The 17,910-nt window shown below is 44.6% G+C and overlaps 1 protein-coding gene and 1 long non-coding RNA gene across 2 annotated transcripts; both read right to left on the reverse strand.

Annotated features, from left to right (window-relative positions):
* Window positions 1–8,022: 8,022 nt before the first annotated feature.
* Window positions 8,023–9,708, reverse strand: LOC123424536. Its single transcript, XR_006621697.1, has 2 exons — window positions 8,461–9,708; window positions 8,023–8,376 (listed from the first exon to the last, which is right to left on the reverse strand). It is a non-coding gene; the product is annotated as an uncharacterized LOC123424536 (long non-coding RNA).
* Window positions 9,709–12,942: 3,234 nt separating this feature from the next.
* LOC123424537 (disease resistance protein Pik-2-like) lies at window positions 12,943–17,258 on the reverse strand. Its single transcript, XM_045108167.1, has 4 exons — window positions 17,172–17,258; window positions 15,531–16,545; window positions 13,741–15,364; window positions 12,943–13,348 (listed from the first exon to the last, which is right to left on the reverse strand). Exons 2-4 carry the CDS (start codon window positions 16,424–16,426, stop codon window positions 13,154–13,156), a joined length of 2,715 nt encoding a protein of 904 aa, XP_044964102.1. The 5' UTR covers window positions 16,427–16,545; window positions 17,172–17,258; the 3' UTR covers window positions 12,943–13,153.
* Between the last annotated feature and the right edge of the window lie 652 nt (window positions 17,259–17,910).

Here is a 17,910-nt window from a genome sequence, read left to right on the forward strand (position 1 = left end):
ACGGTGAATGGCAAGCTCTCGTGCAGATGTGGTCTACCCCAAGACACAAGGTATGTATATGCTTTGTTTGTTGATTTATGTTCTGCACATCAGGATAGGAATGGGCCATGGTCCCCTTCTTCCTCTTCCATGTTTCTGATCAGAGTAGGAACAATAGAGAGCATCAACTTTCAAAATCAACACCATATGTAATACACTGACTCTTATATAGTACTAGTTGTTCATGTACTTGTGCTAGTGCACGATAACTGAAATATTTCCAAATCAAATATGCTCAGACTCGTATTGTCCTACTATACTACTTCCTATTCCACTTTGTTTCAACTTGGCAAATAACATTATGCGTTTTTGTAGGAAACCTGTGTATCGAACAAGATTAATCGAGAAAAGGTCGTGTACCAACAGAGAACTGGTTCCAGGCACTACACCGCACACATTTTTGCCACTGTGAGTACCTTTTTCTAAAGACCTTACTGTTTGATCCTCGTTGAATATCATTTCTTATTCTTGCTGAATAACATTTTGATTTTTGTTGAAAAACATTTCAGAAAGAAGAGCGTAAGGGTGAGGAGTTGTCTGCGATTGACTTGTTCAAGGCCACCCACAACAGCAAGAAGCACGGGTTTTCGGAGCCAGTCAAGATTGCTATAGTAAGTCACACCATGCTTTTGTCCAGCTAGTTCAAACTTTTCTCTATAGACCTCAGCCCTGTTTGATTCACACCCAGCAAGAACACACATTATGTTCCATGATTTGATGTTGTTTGCTAGAGCCTAAGATAGGTTTGGTATCTCAACAAAGATATCGGAATTTGTTGTAGAGTTTTCAACAAAGATATCAGAATTTGCTGTAGCTATTTGTTGCATTTTTATGATATGATGAAAATTGATTTGAATGTTAGTTCTCAACAAAGAAGCCATATTATATAGAACCACCATATTGTTACGATTGCATGTCTCTAGATCACATAAGTGTGTACACTTGCTGTAGCCAGATTCAAATAATGCTATAAGTTTAGTAGTTATCATCTACTTCTGTTTGAGTTTGAGTAAAATATCTACATATAGATTTTGTGTGCTGGTTTGATTACTTCAGCAAATCCATTTCTTGGTCTGGTTTGGTGGCATTCTTGTTTGGTTTCTCTTGCAGAATGTGAAATAGATCTGCCACTAATGTCTATCATTTTCCTCCATATGCTAGCTTGAGATGGAAAAAATGAAGGACGCGCCGATACCAGAAGGTGAAGAACCAAAGTCTAATGCTGAGATTGTTGAAGAAGTGCTCAAGACCGAAGTCAACTAAAGCACATCCCTCAGGAATGTTGGGCTCAAGTCATCTAGTAAGAACTCTGGCAAATGAACTGCTGTTGTGGCTGCTCATGTTCGTGATCTTCAGCAGAAGCTGGAGAGGTCGGAGCTTCAAGTTGAAGTGATGCAAGAAAAAATGGCAGCAATCAAGCTAAAGGCTAAAGAATATGAAGCTGCACGCGACAAGGAACTTGAGCTGCTGCGCAAGAAGTCTCAGGAAGAGGAAGAGAAGTTAGCCCACTTGATGGCTCTCTTCGGAGCTAAAGCATTGTAGAACTTGAACCTGTCGTAGAACCTGTCCTAGAAACAGTGAAGTGGGCTAACTTCTCAAGAACCTGATGAAGTTAGCCCACTTGATTAGTCATTCTGGTGGTCAAACAATGTCTTGCTCTATTTTGTGAAGCTGTGCACCTGTAAAGTTGTCAATTATTTAAGTTTTGTTTGAACCATTTTGTTTGGGCACTAAAGTTAGTTTGGACAGCAAAAAGGCCGAGGCCCAAACAAGAAATAGACTAAGAAGGCTTGGGCCTAAAAAAAGAGTAGGCCAAGGCCCAAAAGAAAAGTGGACTAATAAAAAACATGCTCAGTAAAATATTCTATCCCAGGAAATAAAAGGCCAAATTATTGGGCTCGGCCCATGTAGACGATCGGAATAGACCGGGCTGAATCTTATTTACGACCTTTTCATTTGGTCATAATTCTGCCACGTCAGGCTGCCACGGTGGATCTGACGTGGTCCGGGCAGATTGCTATTGACCAAATCATTTGGTCGTTAAACCTACGACCTTCTGTTTGGTCATAAAATCCTACGACCAATCCAGAAAAAAGCTCGTTATAGTTCAGTAAAGACCCTCAGCATTAGACCTTCTGTTTTTGTCATAAAAAGGTCACAAATGGAAATCAATGAACATTCAGTGACTAATATTGAAGGTCGTTAGTTGACATATTTCTTGTAGTGGCTCAGCGCTCTGGAGGAGATTGTCGTGCGGCGGCGCGGTCGTGAAATGGAGGGGGCGTCATCATCCTCGATGACAGTGATGAAGAGACGCCGGCGCGGAACGCTCCCACCCGCGGCGACAGTCTAGGGCAAGGCTACAGCAAAGACGGCGCGCAGGACGATGGCAACGCGGCAATAACGATGACGACAACGGCAACGAGTACACCGCTTTCCATCAGCTCCTGGGCATGAACTAGACTAGCGGCGGCAGGACGGCAATGGCGGCGGCACAATTTTTTTATGTCGTTTTTTAAGTTTATACATATTTTAATAAAATCGGCTTAATTTCGTTCAAAATCATCTAAATTATTTCAAATTTAGCGTGATTTTGATTTTAAAAACCGCGTCTGGGGGTGGTCTTTTACGGGTCGGCTGCGAACCCAAAGGCGCCAAGCAGATTTTAGCGTCGGTTCATCCTAAGCGACCCTATTTCAGGCCTTGTAGGGGAGAGGAAGAGCCAACGGCTGGAGATGCCCTCACTTGATCGTTGTACCGGCCTATCTTAGCGACCGAATGGTCAATCCGAGCAATCAATTCGTGTCATCAGATGGGTGCAGGCCACTCGGCACTGCTTTCACGTGTGCATTTCGTACAAAAGGCTCACGGGACTGGTTGAAACTATATATGCTAATTCTCAGGGTGAAAAAACTATGCTACATCAATCAACTAAACAGCTAGGCCAACATTGCTGCAGCAACCCAACGTGACCGAGTTAGCCTCTTCTAGTACAGTTATTAAGGCTTCCTCAGTCGAACCCTTCAAACACTTCTCAAATATTTGTCCAGGCTGCCCGATCCCCCAAACACTCTTTAAATGCGTGGACAGATCGCTCGATCACTATCAATTCACAAAAATTCGATCCAAACGAACCTTTTAAACCAGGCTTAAACGTTCGGACTGACCGACACCCCATTTCCAGCCCAAAAGATGGGGCAAAAATGGAGGAGCCCGCCCACGCCCATCACTTCAGCCTGACGGCTTGGCCCCATGCGGACTCGCCGGGAAACCCGACAGTCTACGGGCATCTCGACCGTCGACGCGGTGTGAACGCCGCATGACGCCGCTCCGGGGTTGGGGCCGGCTATTTAAGCCGGCTGGCACCTCCCAGACATGATGCTATTTAAGCCGGTCGGCACCTCCCAGACCGTCTATCTCGTATGTGCAATTTTTGATTGTTCCATGTCAATATTATTTAACTTTCACATACTTTTGGCAACTCTTTATATGATTTATGTGACTAACCTATTGATCCAGTGCCCAGTGTCAGTTTCTATTTTTTTGCATGTTTTTTGTATCACAGAAAATCCATATCAAATGAAGTCCAAACGTGATAAAAAATTACGGAGAATTATTTTGGAATTTATGTGATTTTTGGGAGGTGGAATCAACGCAAAAAGGGGCCCACAGAGCCCACAACCCACCAGGGCGCGCCACAGGACCCAGGCGCGCCCTGGTGTCTTGTTCCCTCCTCGAACGTCGGTTGGAGACCTTCTTCTGGCGCAAGAAAGATAATTTATGGAAAAAATCGTGTAAAAATTTCAGCGCAATCGGAGTTACGGATCTCCAGGAATTTAAGAAACCGTGAAGGGCCAGATCTGGGAAGCGTAAAACGGAAGAGAACAGAGAGGGATATCCAATCTCGGAGGGGCTCCCGCCCCTCCGCCGCCATGGAGGCCATGGACCAGAGGGGGAACTCTCCTTCCATCTAGGGGGGAGGCCAAGGAAGGAGAAGAAGGAGTGGTGTTGTCTCCCCCTCTCTCTCGGTGGCGTCGGAGTGCCGTCGGGACTAGGATCGTGAAGGCGATCTACATCAACAACATTGCTATTGTCAACACCAACTTTCTCTCCCTCTATGCAGCGGTGTAACACCCCTTCTCCCCGCTATAATCTCTACTTAAACATGGCGCTCATCTCCATATATTATTTCTCAATGATACTTGGTTATCCTATGATGTTTGAGTAGATCCGTTTTATCCTGTGGGTTAATCATGATCTTGGTTAGTATGATTGTATATTTTATTTATGGTGCTGCCCTATGGTGCCCTCCGTATCGCACAAAGGTGAGGGGCCCCCGCTGTAGGGTGTTGCAATATGTTCATGGTTTGCTTATTGTCAGTGTTGCGGAGGTGACATCAGCCTAAACGTGGATAAGTGGGTTATGGCGTATGGGAGTAAAGAGGACTTGATACTTAATGCTATGGTTAGGTTTCCCGACCTTAATGATCTTTAGTAGTTGCGGATACTTGCTAGAGTTCCAGTCATAAGTGCATATGATCCAAGCACAGAGAGTATGTTAGCTCATGTCTCTCCCTCATATAAAATTGTAAGAATGATTAGCGGTACTTGTTATCGATTGCCTAGGGACAAATGACTTTCTTGTTGACAAAAGCTATCCACTTTTATTACCTTGCAATTTATTCGTAGTTTTATTCCCTCAAAGTACTCGTAGTTTTATTCTTGTGAAATAGTTTCATACTTGTTTTAGGTAAAGCAAACATCAAGCATGCGTAGAGTTGTATCGGTGGTTGATAGAACTTGAGGGAATATTTGTTCTGCCTTTAGCTCCTCGTTGGGTTCGACAGTCTTATTTATCCAAGAAGGCTACAAACGATCCCCTATACTTGTGGGTTATCACCTCCTCCCTCTCTCCGCCGCCCCCGAGCACTTCCCTCTCCAAGCTCGTCAGTCATGCCACCACGCCGCCGACAATACATGATCCAACATCGCCTCTTCCTCCGTCAGCAGGTCCGGATCCGAAGGGAAGCGAGACTACCTCTGGAACCGGAGGTGGATTTCAAGGAGGGGGAGATGGGGGAGGAGGCCGAGGAGTAGCCACATGCGCTAGAGGAGGAGGCAACACTGCACGAGCCAGAGGAGGCACCGCCGCATGAGCCGAAGGAGGAGCCGCCGGCGGTGGTCGATCTATGGGCGGAGGAGTTGGCCATCCTCAATTCCATCTGTTCCGAGTCGGCTGTGGTGGCCAGGCGTTGGATGGAAGAAGAGTGGGCGGCTCAGGCTCCGACGAGGAAGAAGATCAGTAGTAGTAGTACGTATGATATTCTGCATGCTTTGTATGGATATGAGGAATGAAATATGAGAGAGTTGGATGTGCAGAGAAAAATTTGAGGCGTGATTAATTAGTATCCGCGGGCGTTTGAGGGACGGGATTTGAAAGGTCCAGCTGTAGATGCTCTCAACACTGGCCCCTAAATCGGACACCAGATCGATCTGTGGACCGGTGATCAAACCACAACATTTATCTAGGAGACGGCAATTCAACTTTAGCCGCATTAATTTCAAACAAATTTCAATAAACCGAAAAAGTTTCATCAAGCATGGCGGATTTCATTAAAGTTTGGACATAATTTACATAAAGGATCGATATTTTGATCGTTAAATTTAAAACTATGAAGAGGAAAACCAAAAGGTTGTAGCGGACAACGGCCTCGTACGCGTGGCAGCTCTGCCCGACCGCATCGCTGTTGTTATCCGTGCTATTGTCGTCCCTCCAAAGGATGAAGGGCACGAGGCCGCAGCGAGGGCCTTGTCTGACCGCTGCCTGATGCTCACGGAGGAGCCTCTCCGCTTCCTCCTGCATTATGTGAATTGCTACCGCGGCCAATGCCGTCGGCCCCGTGGACCCCTTGTGACGACGTTGCGTCTGTCGTCGGCACTGGCAGATGATGTCGCTAAGCGACCACTCCTCTCCGATCTTGGTGAGCTCGCCATCAAGGTGGCGACGACGCCTCACGACCGTCTCAGCGGTGGTGACGGAGCGGTCGATGCCCAGGCGGCGGCGAGGCCCTCCTGTATATGTATTTGAAGTAGCCAAAAAGATATAAATTTCTCTATCTATATTTTATGTGATTATAGAGAGAGGTTAATACTTGGTTGTTGTTTTCTTGGTGGCTTTCGGATCGACATCACCTCCTGTTATCTTTTTATATAAGTGTCGGATTGCAGTCTCCACCGAGGGTTTATTTTGTCGCATGAGTGGTGTTTAGAGAGATGGTGGTGCCTTATTTTTTAGTTGGTCTTTCGGTCCCGATCTTCCTCGAGTTTATCCATTGGTATGAAATCGACACAGCTTCGACGTAGATTCCCATCATCTTCTTGGGGCAGCGAGGTTAGGGTTTCTTGCAATCCATGCACATCAACAAGATTTGGCGTCAAGTGCTTCACATGTATTTAAGGGTTCAACGGCAACCATTACGGGCGCTAGTTCTTAGGGATGCGTGTACATAGATTTTATGACTGTTACCCATAAGGCCAAGCCGGTACGAGTAGGGAGTTGCGAAGTGGCCCACGCACAACTCGTCCGCGCGGTGATAATGGTTATTCAGTGATGTTGGAGCCTTGATATAACTTTCATTATATTTAGCGTACTTTATATTTTTAATGAATTTTTGTAAGAGGACCGTGTTATTATCCAAAAAGAAATAAAGATGGACATGGGGTGTACAGAAGAAAATGAAGCGAGCAGGACCTCTTGTATAACAACATTAGCACGTCGAATTATATGGTACAACCTTTGTTTAGGTTTACTGGCACTTCTTATAATTTGGGTCATATTTTGATCATAATTTTGACTAATAATACATAATTATAAGTATCAAAATAATAAAATTAGAAACCACATTTTTTATGAAAACTTTTAATCTATTCTTCTTCACTCATGACTATACAATGAACATTGAAAATAATAAAAATTACATTCAGATCTGTAAACCATCTAGCGACGACTAGAAGTACTGCAGCGAGCCAAAGGCGCGTCGCCGTCACCGCCCTCCCTCGTCAGAGTCAGGTAAAACTTGTTGCAGTAGACAGTCGAAAAGTTATCGTGCTAAGGCCCCATTGAACCAGCACATTAGAACTGTCGTTGATGTATAATAGCGTAGATCGGAAGGATCCAATCTGAAGACACACGAACGAAAAAGACATCAATCAGATCTGAATAAATCCACCAAAGATAGATCCATCCAAAACACACCTTCACACGTCCATGGATGATGCTAGAAACACCACCGAAACGGGGGCTTGACATGGAGAACCTTATTCCATCTCCAGGGATCTGCTGCCATCTCGCCTTACTGAGTAGGACACAAATCCTAACAAAATTCGAATAATCATCTAAAGATGTCCTCCAACCGACAAGGACCGGCATCCATTACTCCCCCATGGCCCTAAGCCCACCGAAGACGAGGCGAACCGGCGGCGGCAGTGGGAGGCAAGAGTAACTCTAACTTTTGGAGAGGGGGCGACTACGTAATTAAGGAGTGATGCCCGACCGTAAGCATGACCCAGATCTTGACTTGTAACTAGAAACTGCATTCGAATATGAATTCAACAATATTTCCTCCCTTCTGATCTGGTGGCTCTATTTTTATTTTATAAGTATTATTTTTATTTCTTTTCATCACATGTTTAAATTTTGAGGTACATTCAATCGCTGCATGCAAGGATGAACACAGAACTCACGAATCTATGTAAATATTCTTAGAGCAACTCCGGCAGACCCCTTAAATCGTCGACCCGTATCGTGTATTTACAGTTCACGGAAAACACGTTTTGCAGGCTCACGCGGGCTGCTGCTGTATAGAACCCGCATAACGGAGCAGTAAAACAGAATATTATGAATATTTTGTTTTATGGTTCAACTATGCGGGTTCTGTTCGGCCGCAACCCACAAAACGCTTGATTTTTAGAATTTAACACATATTTCAGAGCTACACATATCTCAAATAAGATAAAATGGGAACATTATGTATCAAAATTACAATGATTATTCAAATCACCAAATAAAACTAATAATTCATTACAACAATTGTTTCGAATACATCAATGATACCGATCACACATGAATTAAATGAAATGAATGTAAAATAGGCCGATGTCTTTGCCAAATGGTGCTCGCCGTCTTTTACAGTTTCGATCCTCCTCCTCCTTCACGGCTAGGATCGCCACGACCATGTGTTGACGATAGCGCTTGAGAATTGATTCCACGCTCGAGTCGTCTGACGAGGATGAATCATCAAGAAAAAATTGCCCGCACGGGCTCAAATCCATCAAAAACTGCATCGAAGCTCGCATCAATGCTCGCATGAACGAAATTTCTACGACGACTGTGGGGCTCAAGGGGAAGGAAAAGGGGCTCACCAGGGCGGCGGCAACAGTGGCGGTTCGGCGAATCTGGGGCGGGCGTCCGGTGCGCCCAGCGGCTGGAGGCGGCCTATTCGGGGCGGCGGCGGCGGCGCAGTGGCTCGGCTCGCCAGATCAAGGGCGAGCGGCGCGATTCCGCTCGCCGAGATGACTGGAATTGCAGGCGGCCACCGACAGCGACGGTGATGAGCGTCTGCAGGAGGGGATGTTGCGAGCGCGCGAGCTGAAATGTCCCTCCCGCCATCCGCTTCTGCGGGATATATATATATATATAGAAGGCGCCGACGGATGGGGGAGGGGGAAGTGTATTTTTGCGGGTCGGAGGGGGGATTTTCCATGTCCTTAAAAAAAAATCGGGTCAGACACTTTTAAGTTTATGTTTGGGTCTTTTTTTTGTCTAAAACTGTAAACAAGTGATTATTTTACAGGTCGGGGCGATTTAAGGGTCTCCTAGAATTGCTCTTAGCCGTTTAGTGTTCACCGTATATAAACAATCTTGATTGACGAGATTTTTGAAACCCGTAGGATGAGCATAATATTTTTTTGACATGCAATAATATTTTACAAGTTAAATATGTAGTCAAATTTTAATGCAAAATATGATAAATGAAGAGTAATATGTACCGTACGGTAGCTGCCGATGCGTTATTGTATACCGAAGTACTCCCTGCGTCTTAAAATTCTTGTCTTAGGTTTGTCTAGAAATGGATGTATCAAAATACTAAAACATGACTAGGTACATTCATATCTAGACAAATCTAAGACAAGAATTTTGAAACGGAGGGAGTAGTAAATACGGACATGGCAGTAGTAGTTGCCACAGTCATGCGCATACAGTCACACATGCGCAGAAGGTAAAAAGTTTGAAAGCATGGAGCCGCTCTTCAATCTCTAAGGTTGGTCATAGTGGGGAGTAACACTTTATAGTGCATAGTAGTATCATAAACTTGTATCATAGATGATCTTATTTGTTGCCATGCATGACACAAAGTAGCATTGCATTTAACATGATACGGTAGTTACTCTAACCTTCTCTTTCTTCTTTAATTTTCTGCCATATCAGCATGTTTGCTATTCCCGAGTATATGTTACTACTCTTAGGGAGTTATTCGTGGGGGTATGGGAGTCCCTAATCTTAGGGAGTTCAATCTTATCGTACCATTTAACATGATACGGTAGTTATTCATAGGGGTATGGGAGTCCCTAATCTTAGGGAGTTCAATATGGCCTTGTTGGCTTTTTTTGGAGGGGGGGGGGGGGGGTAAAGAGATTTTACGATGATGTGGATAAGGACTAGAAAAAAACACTTAGGTTATAAATATGGTATTGATAAACCAAATATTTTTTGGGCTAAGCATGGTGTGGGCTCTCCTTTTTGGAAGAGTGTCACTTGGGCCTTAGGGGCTCCACAATTTTTTTGGAAATGGTCCCCTCACAATGGAAGGAATATTGCCTTGTGTCATGACATCTGGTGTGGAGATTGCTCTCGGAAAACTCTCTTTTGGTAAGTTTTTTCAATTTGCCAGCAGCGGGATGCCTCCCTGTCCCAAGTCTGGGATGGTGAAACCCTTCAGTTAACCTTCAGAAGATGTGCAGATGACTACATGTTGGGTAGATGGTTTGCACTGTCTTATTTAGTTAGGAAAAGCATACTCTCTGATTCGGATGATTACCCTATTTGGACTCTCGAACCTTGTGGTAAATATATAGTTAAATCGTTTTACAAGATAATCAATTTTGGACTTCTAATGTTAAAAAATCCATTTGGAAAATGAAAGTACCTCCCAACATCCATGTTTTTCTCTGGCTTGCCTTCTACAATAAATGTCTAACTAGGGATAATTTTGCCAAGAAAAGACATATTGTTGATGCTACTTGTGTTTTTTGTTTTGATTCTAAATCAATTCAACACTTGTTCTTTGATTGTGTTGCTACTCATGAAACTTGGTTGATTATTGTTGATGTTTGTGTTATACATGTGCCTTCTGGCTTTACTGACTTGACTGTTTCCTGGAAAAAGGGAAGCCTCGTGAGGCAGTTAATTTGGTGACTTCTGCCACTTTGTGGAGCTTATGGTTACTACGAAATTACTATGTCTTTCAGGGTAGGAAGTGACCAAGTATGCGCTGTGTCTTGGATCTGATGGGGGCTATGATCAGGCAATGCAAAATCTTATGTTCAGAAGCTTAGGGTGCTCTTCTTTTCGGGCGCATAAGACTTTTGGATCAGTGGAGAGGAGAACTGTTTAGGATGGCTTGGTAGTTCTCTGATGCTAGAGGGTGTGTGTGTGTGTGTTTGAAGCCTTGTTTGTTATATCTTTGTAACTCCTCCATCTCAGCTTGGCATGTAATAGCTTTAGATTTCTGTGTAAAAGCTTATATTACCATGTGTTGTATATGTGACATCTCTGGCTGTTGCCGAGAGTTGTTAAACCTCTGGTCATGCTTTGCCTTGGCTTTAATAAAATTGGGGCAGGAAGGTGACCCGTCTCATTAAAAAAAATCTAAGTCTACTCCTTGTGTTGCTTCCCCTAGTCGGAGTCGGAGAGGACATGCACCCCTGAGCGACTGCGCGCAGAGGTGGCTAAGGTCGCCTCTAGGCGGCAGCGCGTTGAGAGGAGGACTACTAGCAGCGCCCATGTGATGGAGGGTCGTGGACAGATGGTGGTAAACTGTACACTCTGTGTGTAAACTTTATTTACTGTACATATAAAAATGGCACGGAGGTATGGTTACTTCATACTAATTTCAAATCCAATCGCTTCGCCTCCTGGGTCGCCTCCACCAGGGCGACTGTGCAGGATCCTCCCCCGTCCCCTCCAACCCCCTTCATCGGCGTGCCCCTGGCCGGCGCCGCCGCAAATGCCGGTGGCGGTGAATGACGGAGGGGATGAGAGTGCACCATGGCGGCGGCTTCATGGGCGGTTGTGGAGTGCTCGCAACGGTTCAAGGGTGGCACTGCCTGTAGTCATGGCCTGAAGCCGGAGCGGCATCTTCGCAATGGTTGGTGCGCAACATCGGAATCTATCTTCGGTAGTACAGTGGTGGGTCGGATCTAGGCCTAAGGGCCCGATTTAGGTCGCCCTGCCAGGGAGAGATTGTGGCTGTGCGACGCGGCTACCTCCTCCGATGTTGCTCTGACTGGCGGTGTGGGGGCATGTTGGTGTGCTCGGATAAAGGCGATGGTCATAGGTTTCCTCTTGCGCCAAGACAAAGATCTGTCTGATGCATGTCCTTCCTAATCTGGCCGGAGTGACGGGTTCCAGAAGGCTCCACCGGCAAACTCTCAAGGGCATGTTATGCCTGAAGATTGCTGGATCGGGTAGGATTCAGTCGTACCCATTGGTTCTCCGTTGAGGAGCGCGCGACGCGAAGCTCTGCTATATGTTGCCATCAGGAGATAAGTTTAGCTCCATGATGGAGTTAGAGATGGAGAATGTCATGGAAGTCGAGATTGGAGGACTTATGATGGTGATTGTAGCCTACGACATTAAGGAACTTGCTTGGAGTTTCGGGATTCGTAGCAGTGGTATATAAGTGGGGGCGACAACACAGGTGAAGTTAAATGTCTTGCTTTTCATGGTGAAAATACAAGGTTTGGCTTTAATTGCTTGTGCTTGGCAATGACACTGTTACATGCATTGTTTTGACAGTGCAGATCATCTCCGGGGTGAAAATCCAAGATCTACGATCAGGCGGCGATAATGTTGGTGCACTGTTTCCTTCTTGGAGGCGTTGTTTTTTGAGAACTTGGACATTAGGTGTTGTCTTGACAATGGTTGTGCTGCTGCTGCAAGGCCTGGAACGCTATAGCGGGACTTCTCTTTTTTAGTTGTTTTTTTGGACTTTTCTTGTTTTAGCTGTTTTTTTCTTTTTCTATGTGCATCCATCATTGCTGTTAGGGTATTGCGTTGTTGCAAAGGTTGGATGTAGATGATATCTTTACCATATTGATATAAGTGCCTAAGGATTATATATCACCACATTGAAAGAGTAGAGCAGATTTCAATTGCAAGCAGTGTTTCCCCTCTTAGCTAGACCCTTCACGCAAAGATTACATGTAGTGACACGTTGGTAACCCCCCTCCACACACACACACACACATGACTTGAGTACATGTGACACTTCTATACTCTTTATCGATATTAATATTTACTTTTACTATAAAAAATATAAAGATAGCATTCAGCGTGTTGTATTCGTCCAAGACACACACACACACACATACACTCTGTGTCGTACACACACACGCACCAAGTTAGAGATCCTATTTAGTACTCCCTTCGTTCCTAAATATAAGTCTTTTTAGAGTTTTCACTAGAAAACTACATACGGATATATATAGACATACATTAGAGTATAGATTCACTCATTTTGTTTCGTATGTAGTCCCTTAGTGGAATCTCTAAAAAGACTTTTATTTAGGAACGGAGGGAGTAGAACTGACCGGCGTTGCTTGCTGCATGGATAGATGCAGTCGTTGAGAGTACAGAAGAAGCGGTCTTTAGTCTAACAAGTCGTCTTCAATCAAGCTCAATAGAGGATCATCTGCTCCATCTCGTACGGGGAGAGGATCCTTATACAGGACACGACATTCACGAATTCGCTGCAAAGTTGGAAGGCGTGCCACCGTTAAGGAACAGCATGGAACAGTAAAAAGCACAGAACGTCGATGGTTACGGCTGCGGAACTTACTGCCAAGGTACGTCGCCGACTAGAAGGAGGTCCCCCTCCCTGTCCATGAGTACAAGCTTCCAGCTTGATCTCAAAGGGTCTTCCAACTCGCCCTCAAGGCCAAATAGGCGCCCCACTTCTCTGCGTAGTTCACCATAGTTACTAAACTTGGTGACATCAAGAAACCGTCCGTAGGTTCCAGATTTGTAAACCTGTTTGATATTCACACGAAAAAAATACACACATCAAAAGAGGCATTGGACTAAGCTGCCAAAACATCAGCATTTTTCAGGCCCTGAATTGTACTCCCTTTGTACCTAGCTAAAGACTTGTAGTTGGGGAGAACTAGATTAGTTCTTCCCAACTACAAGTATTAAGGTACAGAGGGACTAGTTTCTGGCACCCAGTGGTAACGTGCAGTCAACGCTCCAAAAAGTTCAGTGGCCACACCATCAAATGTGTTCCTTCCAATTTTAAGGCATGTCTTTCTATTGATAGTCAAGAAATGGGCAAAACGGAAAGTAGCTAAACAGTAGGGAAGAAAATTATACAAAGGTGAAGAAACATATACACATTTCTTGCAAGTGTGAATTAGTACCATTACCTTTATTACTGGGAACGTCATTTTTGGATTGTTTTGATTCATATCGATCTCTTTCTGAACTGCATTTCTCACATTTTCCATCTCCTTGGCGTCACTTCTAACATTAACATGGATATGCTCAAGTGAAGAGAGGTTCTCTAAACCCAATACGAAATCACCAAACTGAAGCAATGTCTCCCGCACATCACTTAACATGAAAATCAGCAGTGTTTGGAGACTTTGCATGGCTCCTTGTGCAAACCTCAACTCCATGGTGTCACTCTTGATACTGAACCTCGTTAGACGCACAAATGGGCAACCACTATCGACCACCTTCCGTTTATCTCTGCCGGGTGTGGGTTTCTCCACTCGTATGAACAGATCACTGAGACACAGTATGCTCCCGAGGACTTGCAGGTCCTCCTCTCCAAGTGTTTTCAGTGTGATACTAAGGGACAACAGGGAAGACATGGAGCACATCCACCTTGGCACTGCACAAGGGATGCTATGAAGCATGAGGACTAACAACAGTTGTGTCAGTTGAATAAAGCTTGATGGCAACTCTTCTTCGATTTCGGTGGACCGTAAGTCCAGCACTTGCAGAAATTGCAGATTCCCAATCCCTTTTGGGATCTTAGTGATAGATGTACCCTTTAAACTCAAATATCTCAAGTGAAACAAACTGCATATATCCTTCCAATGACTGTTATCCACTTGCTTGCAGTCAGTTAAATCCAACACACGTAGGACTGGAAAACGTGAAAGTGCTGGCAACAAACTGAAAGCTGGACTAGACACAGTAAGTGACCTCACACAGGACAAGCTGGGCAGCTGATTAGCAACTTCTTCACTGCTGGTCTGGATGGACAACCTGCGGATCTTACTTGATTGATGCAATGGCTGCTGACCACCTACAATCGTTAGGAAATTCTCCTCGTTTGACAAGGATGTGATGAGGTCACGCACCATATCATGTACGCGACAAGAGCGCACTTTATTCGCATTGTCAAACTTTACGGGCTGGACCAAGCTTTTATTAATGAGCTCGTCCAAGTAATCCTCTCCTACTTCATACAAGTTCTTGTTCGGGTTTTCTTCCACAAAACCTTCACCCACCCATTTCCATATCAAATGTTCAGTTTGAATAACATAATCCTCTGGATACAAACTGAGATGCAGTAAGCAAGTCTTTAGGTGTGGAGGTAGGTCAGAGTAACTGACGGACAATATCCTTCTCATGTTCTTCACATCATCATGACTATTGTCCAGCCCCGAACCCATAGATTTGTACACCTTGGACCAATACTCATGTGTTTGTGTTCTTCCCTTTTTACTGGAAAGCAAACTACCAATTGTAATGATAGCTAACGGCACTCCGCCACATCTATCTAAAATTTTCTCAGATACTTCAAACAAATGATTAGGTGGTGATTTGTTCTCGGTCTCATATATTCTTTGGTAGAACAACTTTCTTGAGTCAGCAACAGAAAGAGGTTTTAGCAGATAAACACCACCAGCTTGCTGGGCAACATCAAGAATGCGAGTTGTTACGATTACTCTACTTCCATGTTCATTCCCAGGCAAAGCATATTTGATGTTCTCCCAGACAGATTTATCCCATATGTCGTCAATAACAATCAAGTACCTTCAATAAATACAAAAAGACATATATTATGAAGCTATTAAAGTTTTCATACTTTAAGTAAAGTGTAACTGACAAAGCAAATGAAAAAATTGAGAATCTGCGCTATTGCAATTTCCTTCTGGCATCGATGTACTAAACAATGAGAGTGGAACACATATGTGCATACCTCTTGTCTCCAAGGAATGTTCTTATCTCACCAATGAGTTGTGCTTCGCCCCAGGACGCTTCATTGATGTTCTGGTATGCATGTTTGTCAAATTGATGGAGCAAGCTCTTGAAAATCTTCTCCATGGTAGGATTAAGAGACACAGACACAAAAGCCATACAACCTTTTCTTTTAGGGGAAAAAGGTGTACAATCTAATTGCAGCTTTTGTTGTTGAATATTGAATTGTACTTTTAGCATCTCATAGACTGAATTAGCAAGTGTTGTCTTGCCTAATCCACCTAATCCAACAATAGAGACCACCTTCAGCTGTTTCATGGAGACCTCATCTCCCTCCATCAGCATTTTGACTACCGCAAGGCTCTTCTTGTCAGTGCCAACGAGATCCGTGGCCTTTGCATACAAGGCTGATAGGCGAAGGGCTTCAATAGTTGGACCCGGTGGCTTGGCAGCGGCCACACTGTCAACCTTGTGCCTGTCACGCCGCTCGCTTACCTCCTTGATGCGGTTCTTGATGTCTTTGATATCGATGCCAATCTTATGGCGAATCTTGCCCTTGGTCAGCAGGCTCAGACACTTATCAATGAAACCCCTGAAGTTGTGCGACTTGTCTGGCTGTCCATGGGTTTCGATGCACACAATGAACTTGTCGATGTTATCTTCGAGGTCGTAGGACAGGTCCCTCACAGCCTTGGCCCAAAGCTTGACTTGGATGTCCGGTGGCTGGTCGATTGGCGCCTGAGAGATCTTTAGGAGAGCCGTCTGCATGCTCTCCATCTCGGCTTTGAGGAACATGATCTCACCCCTGACACCCCTTTGAAGGTTGTACTCCTTTGTGATAAGGTCGGCAAGCTTGGGCAGGAGGGTGGCCATCGCTCCGGTCACGGCCGCGGCCATGCTTGGCCCCACACGTTATCTCTGCCGTTTGCTGGTGTTTGCAGAAGCAGCAATGAGAAGTTGGCGTTGGTGATCTGCCGACTGCCGTGTGGAACTAGAGCAAATCTCGTAATAAACCACTGATGCAAGTATATAGTTAGGATTGTACTAGCTAATAAGTCGAAACATTTGTAAGAAATTCAGGACAAAGGTCCTCGGGGCCATACAAAAGGGAGTGAACCGATGGTGATTCTTTTTATTATTTTTCTGGAAAAAGACCTGCATCCCGGTCTTAGTTACAGAGCAGATATACAGATGATCTGTTTATTTATTTATTTTGTGGTGGCTGGTAAAAAACGAACCATGGGAAAGCAGGAAGTGGATCCTCTAATATGAAGATGAAGGAGACAACACAGAGGTCACCTAAGCTACAGTGCAAACTAGTGTAAAAGGGAAGTCACGAATACTGCAGCAGGTTACTGTTCATATGAATAAATTTAAAATTTATATTGTTGCACCGTAATTTTGTTTGTACGCCGTTTTTGAAAATGTAAACAGTAGATTTGTAATTTCCAAATTAATTCAAGTCTTTTCAGGCTTGGAGGAAAGTTAGGGAACTGTAGCTGGTGACTTCTCTCCTTTATGTTAGAGGATCCACTTCCGGGAAAGCAATGGTACATGAGTGATTAGTACGATCGAACTTAACAGCATCCGAAGCACGATTAATCAAACAGCAGCAGGAGAAGGGGAAGAAGAAGGTGATTACCTATGCACAGCAGCAGATCGATCCGGAGGACTGGCATGCACTCTGAGCTTCGTCTCCAGGACCGTCCGCTTATATCGCCGCCGACCGTCGTATCGAGCCAGAGGAGGGGCGGCTAAGGATGTGGACGGAGTCGCGGAGGCGGAGGCGAGCGCTGGAATGGATCTCGCACGGAGGGAAGACGGAGACTGAAGTACACTAGAGTGAGGCGAGCGCTGCGCCCCCATGAGAATCTCGTGGGGAAAGATTCGGGGGTGGGTGGGGAAGGCCGACAGTCCGTGGTGGAGGGGAGAGACTGTTGAGAGAGAGCTCAGCCTTTGCCCTTTGATTAGTCTCGCGCCAACGAGTGGACGATTCCGTGTAGCCATCAACACGTTCTTTTCTTTGGAGAACCGCCCACTCTAGGCATTTTATTCATCATCAAGGCGGTTTACATACGGCTGCACTAGGGCAACCAAGAATTCAGGGATTACATCAAAAGAGAACGTTTCATCTTTGGTGTCATCTACCTGATGTTCTTTTTTTTTAACTAAAAATGCAACATTTTCTGCCGAACACAATTCAAGGATTACATCAAAAGAGAACGTTTCATCTTTGGTGTCATCTACCTGATGTTCTTTTTTTTAAACTAAAAATGCAACATTTTCTGCCGAACACAATTCAGGGATTACATCAAAAGAGAACGTTTCATCTTTGGTGTCATCTACCTGATGTTCTCTTTTTTTTTAACTAAAAATGCAAC

This window comes from Hordeum vulgare, chromosome 2H (genome assembly GCF_904849725.1).
Source record: "Hordeum vulgare subsp. vulgare chromosome 2H, MorexV3_pseudomolecules_assembly, whole genome shotgun sequence".
Taxonomy (NCBI): domain Eukaryota; kingdom Viridiplantae; phylum Streptophyta; class Magnoliopsida; order Poales; family Poaceae; genus Hordeum; species Hordeum vulgare.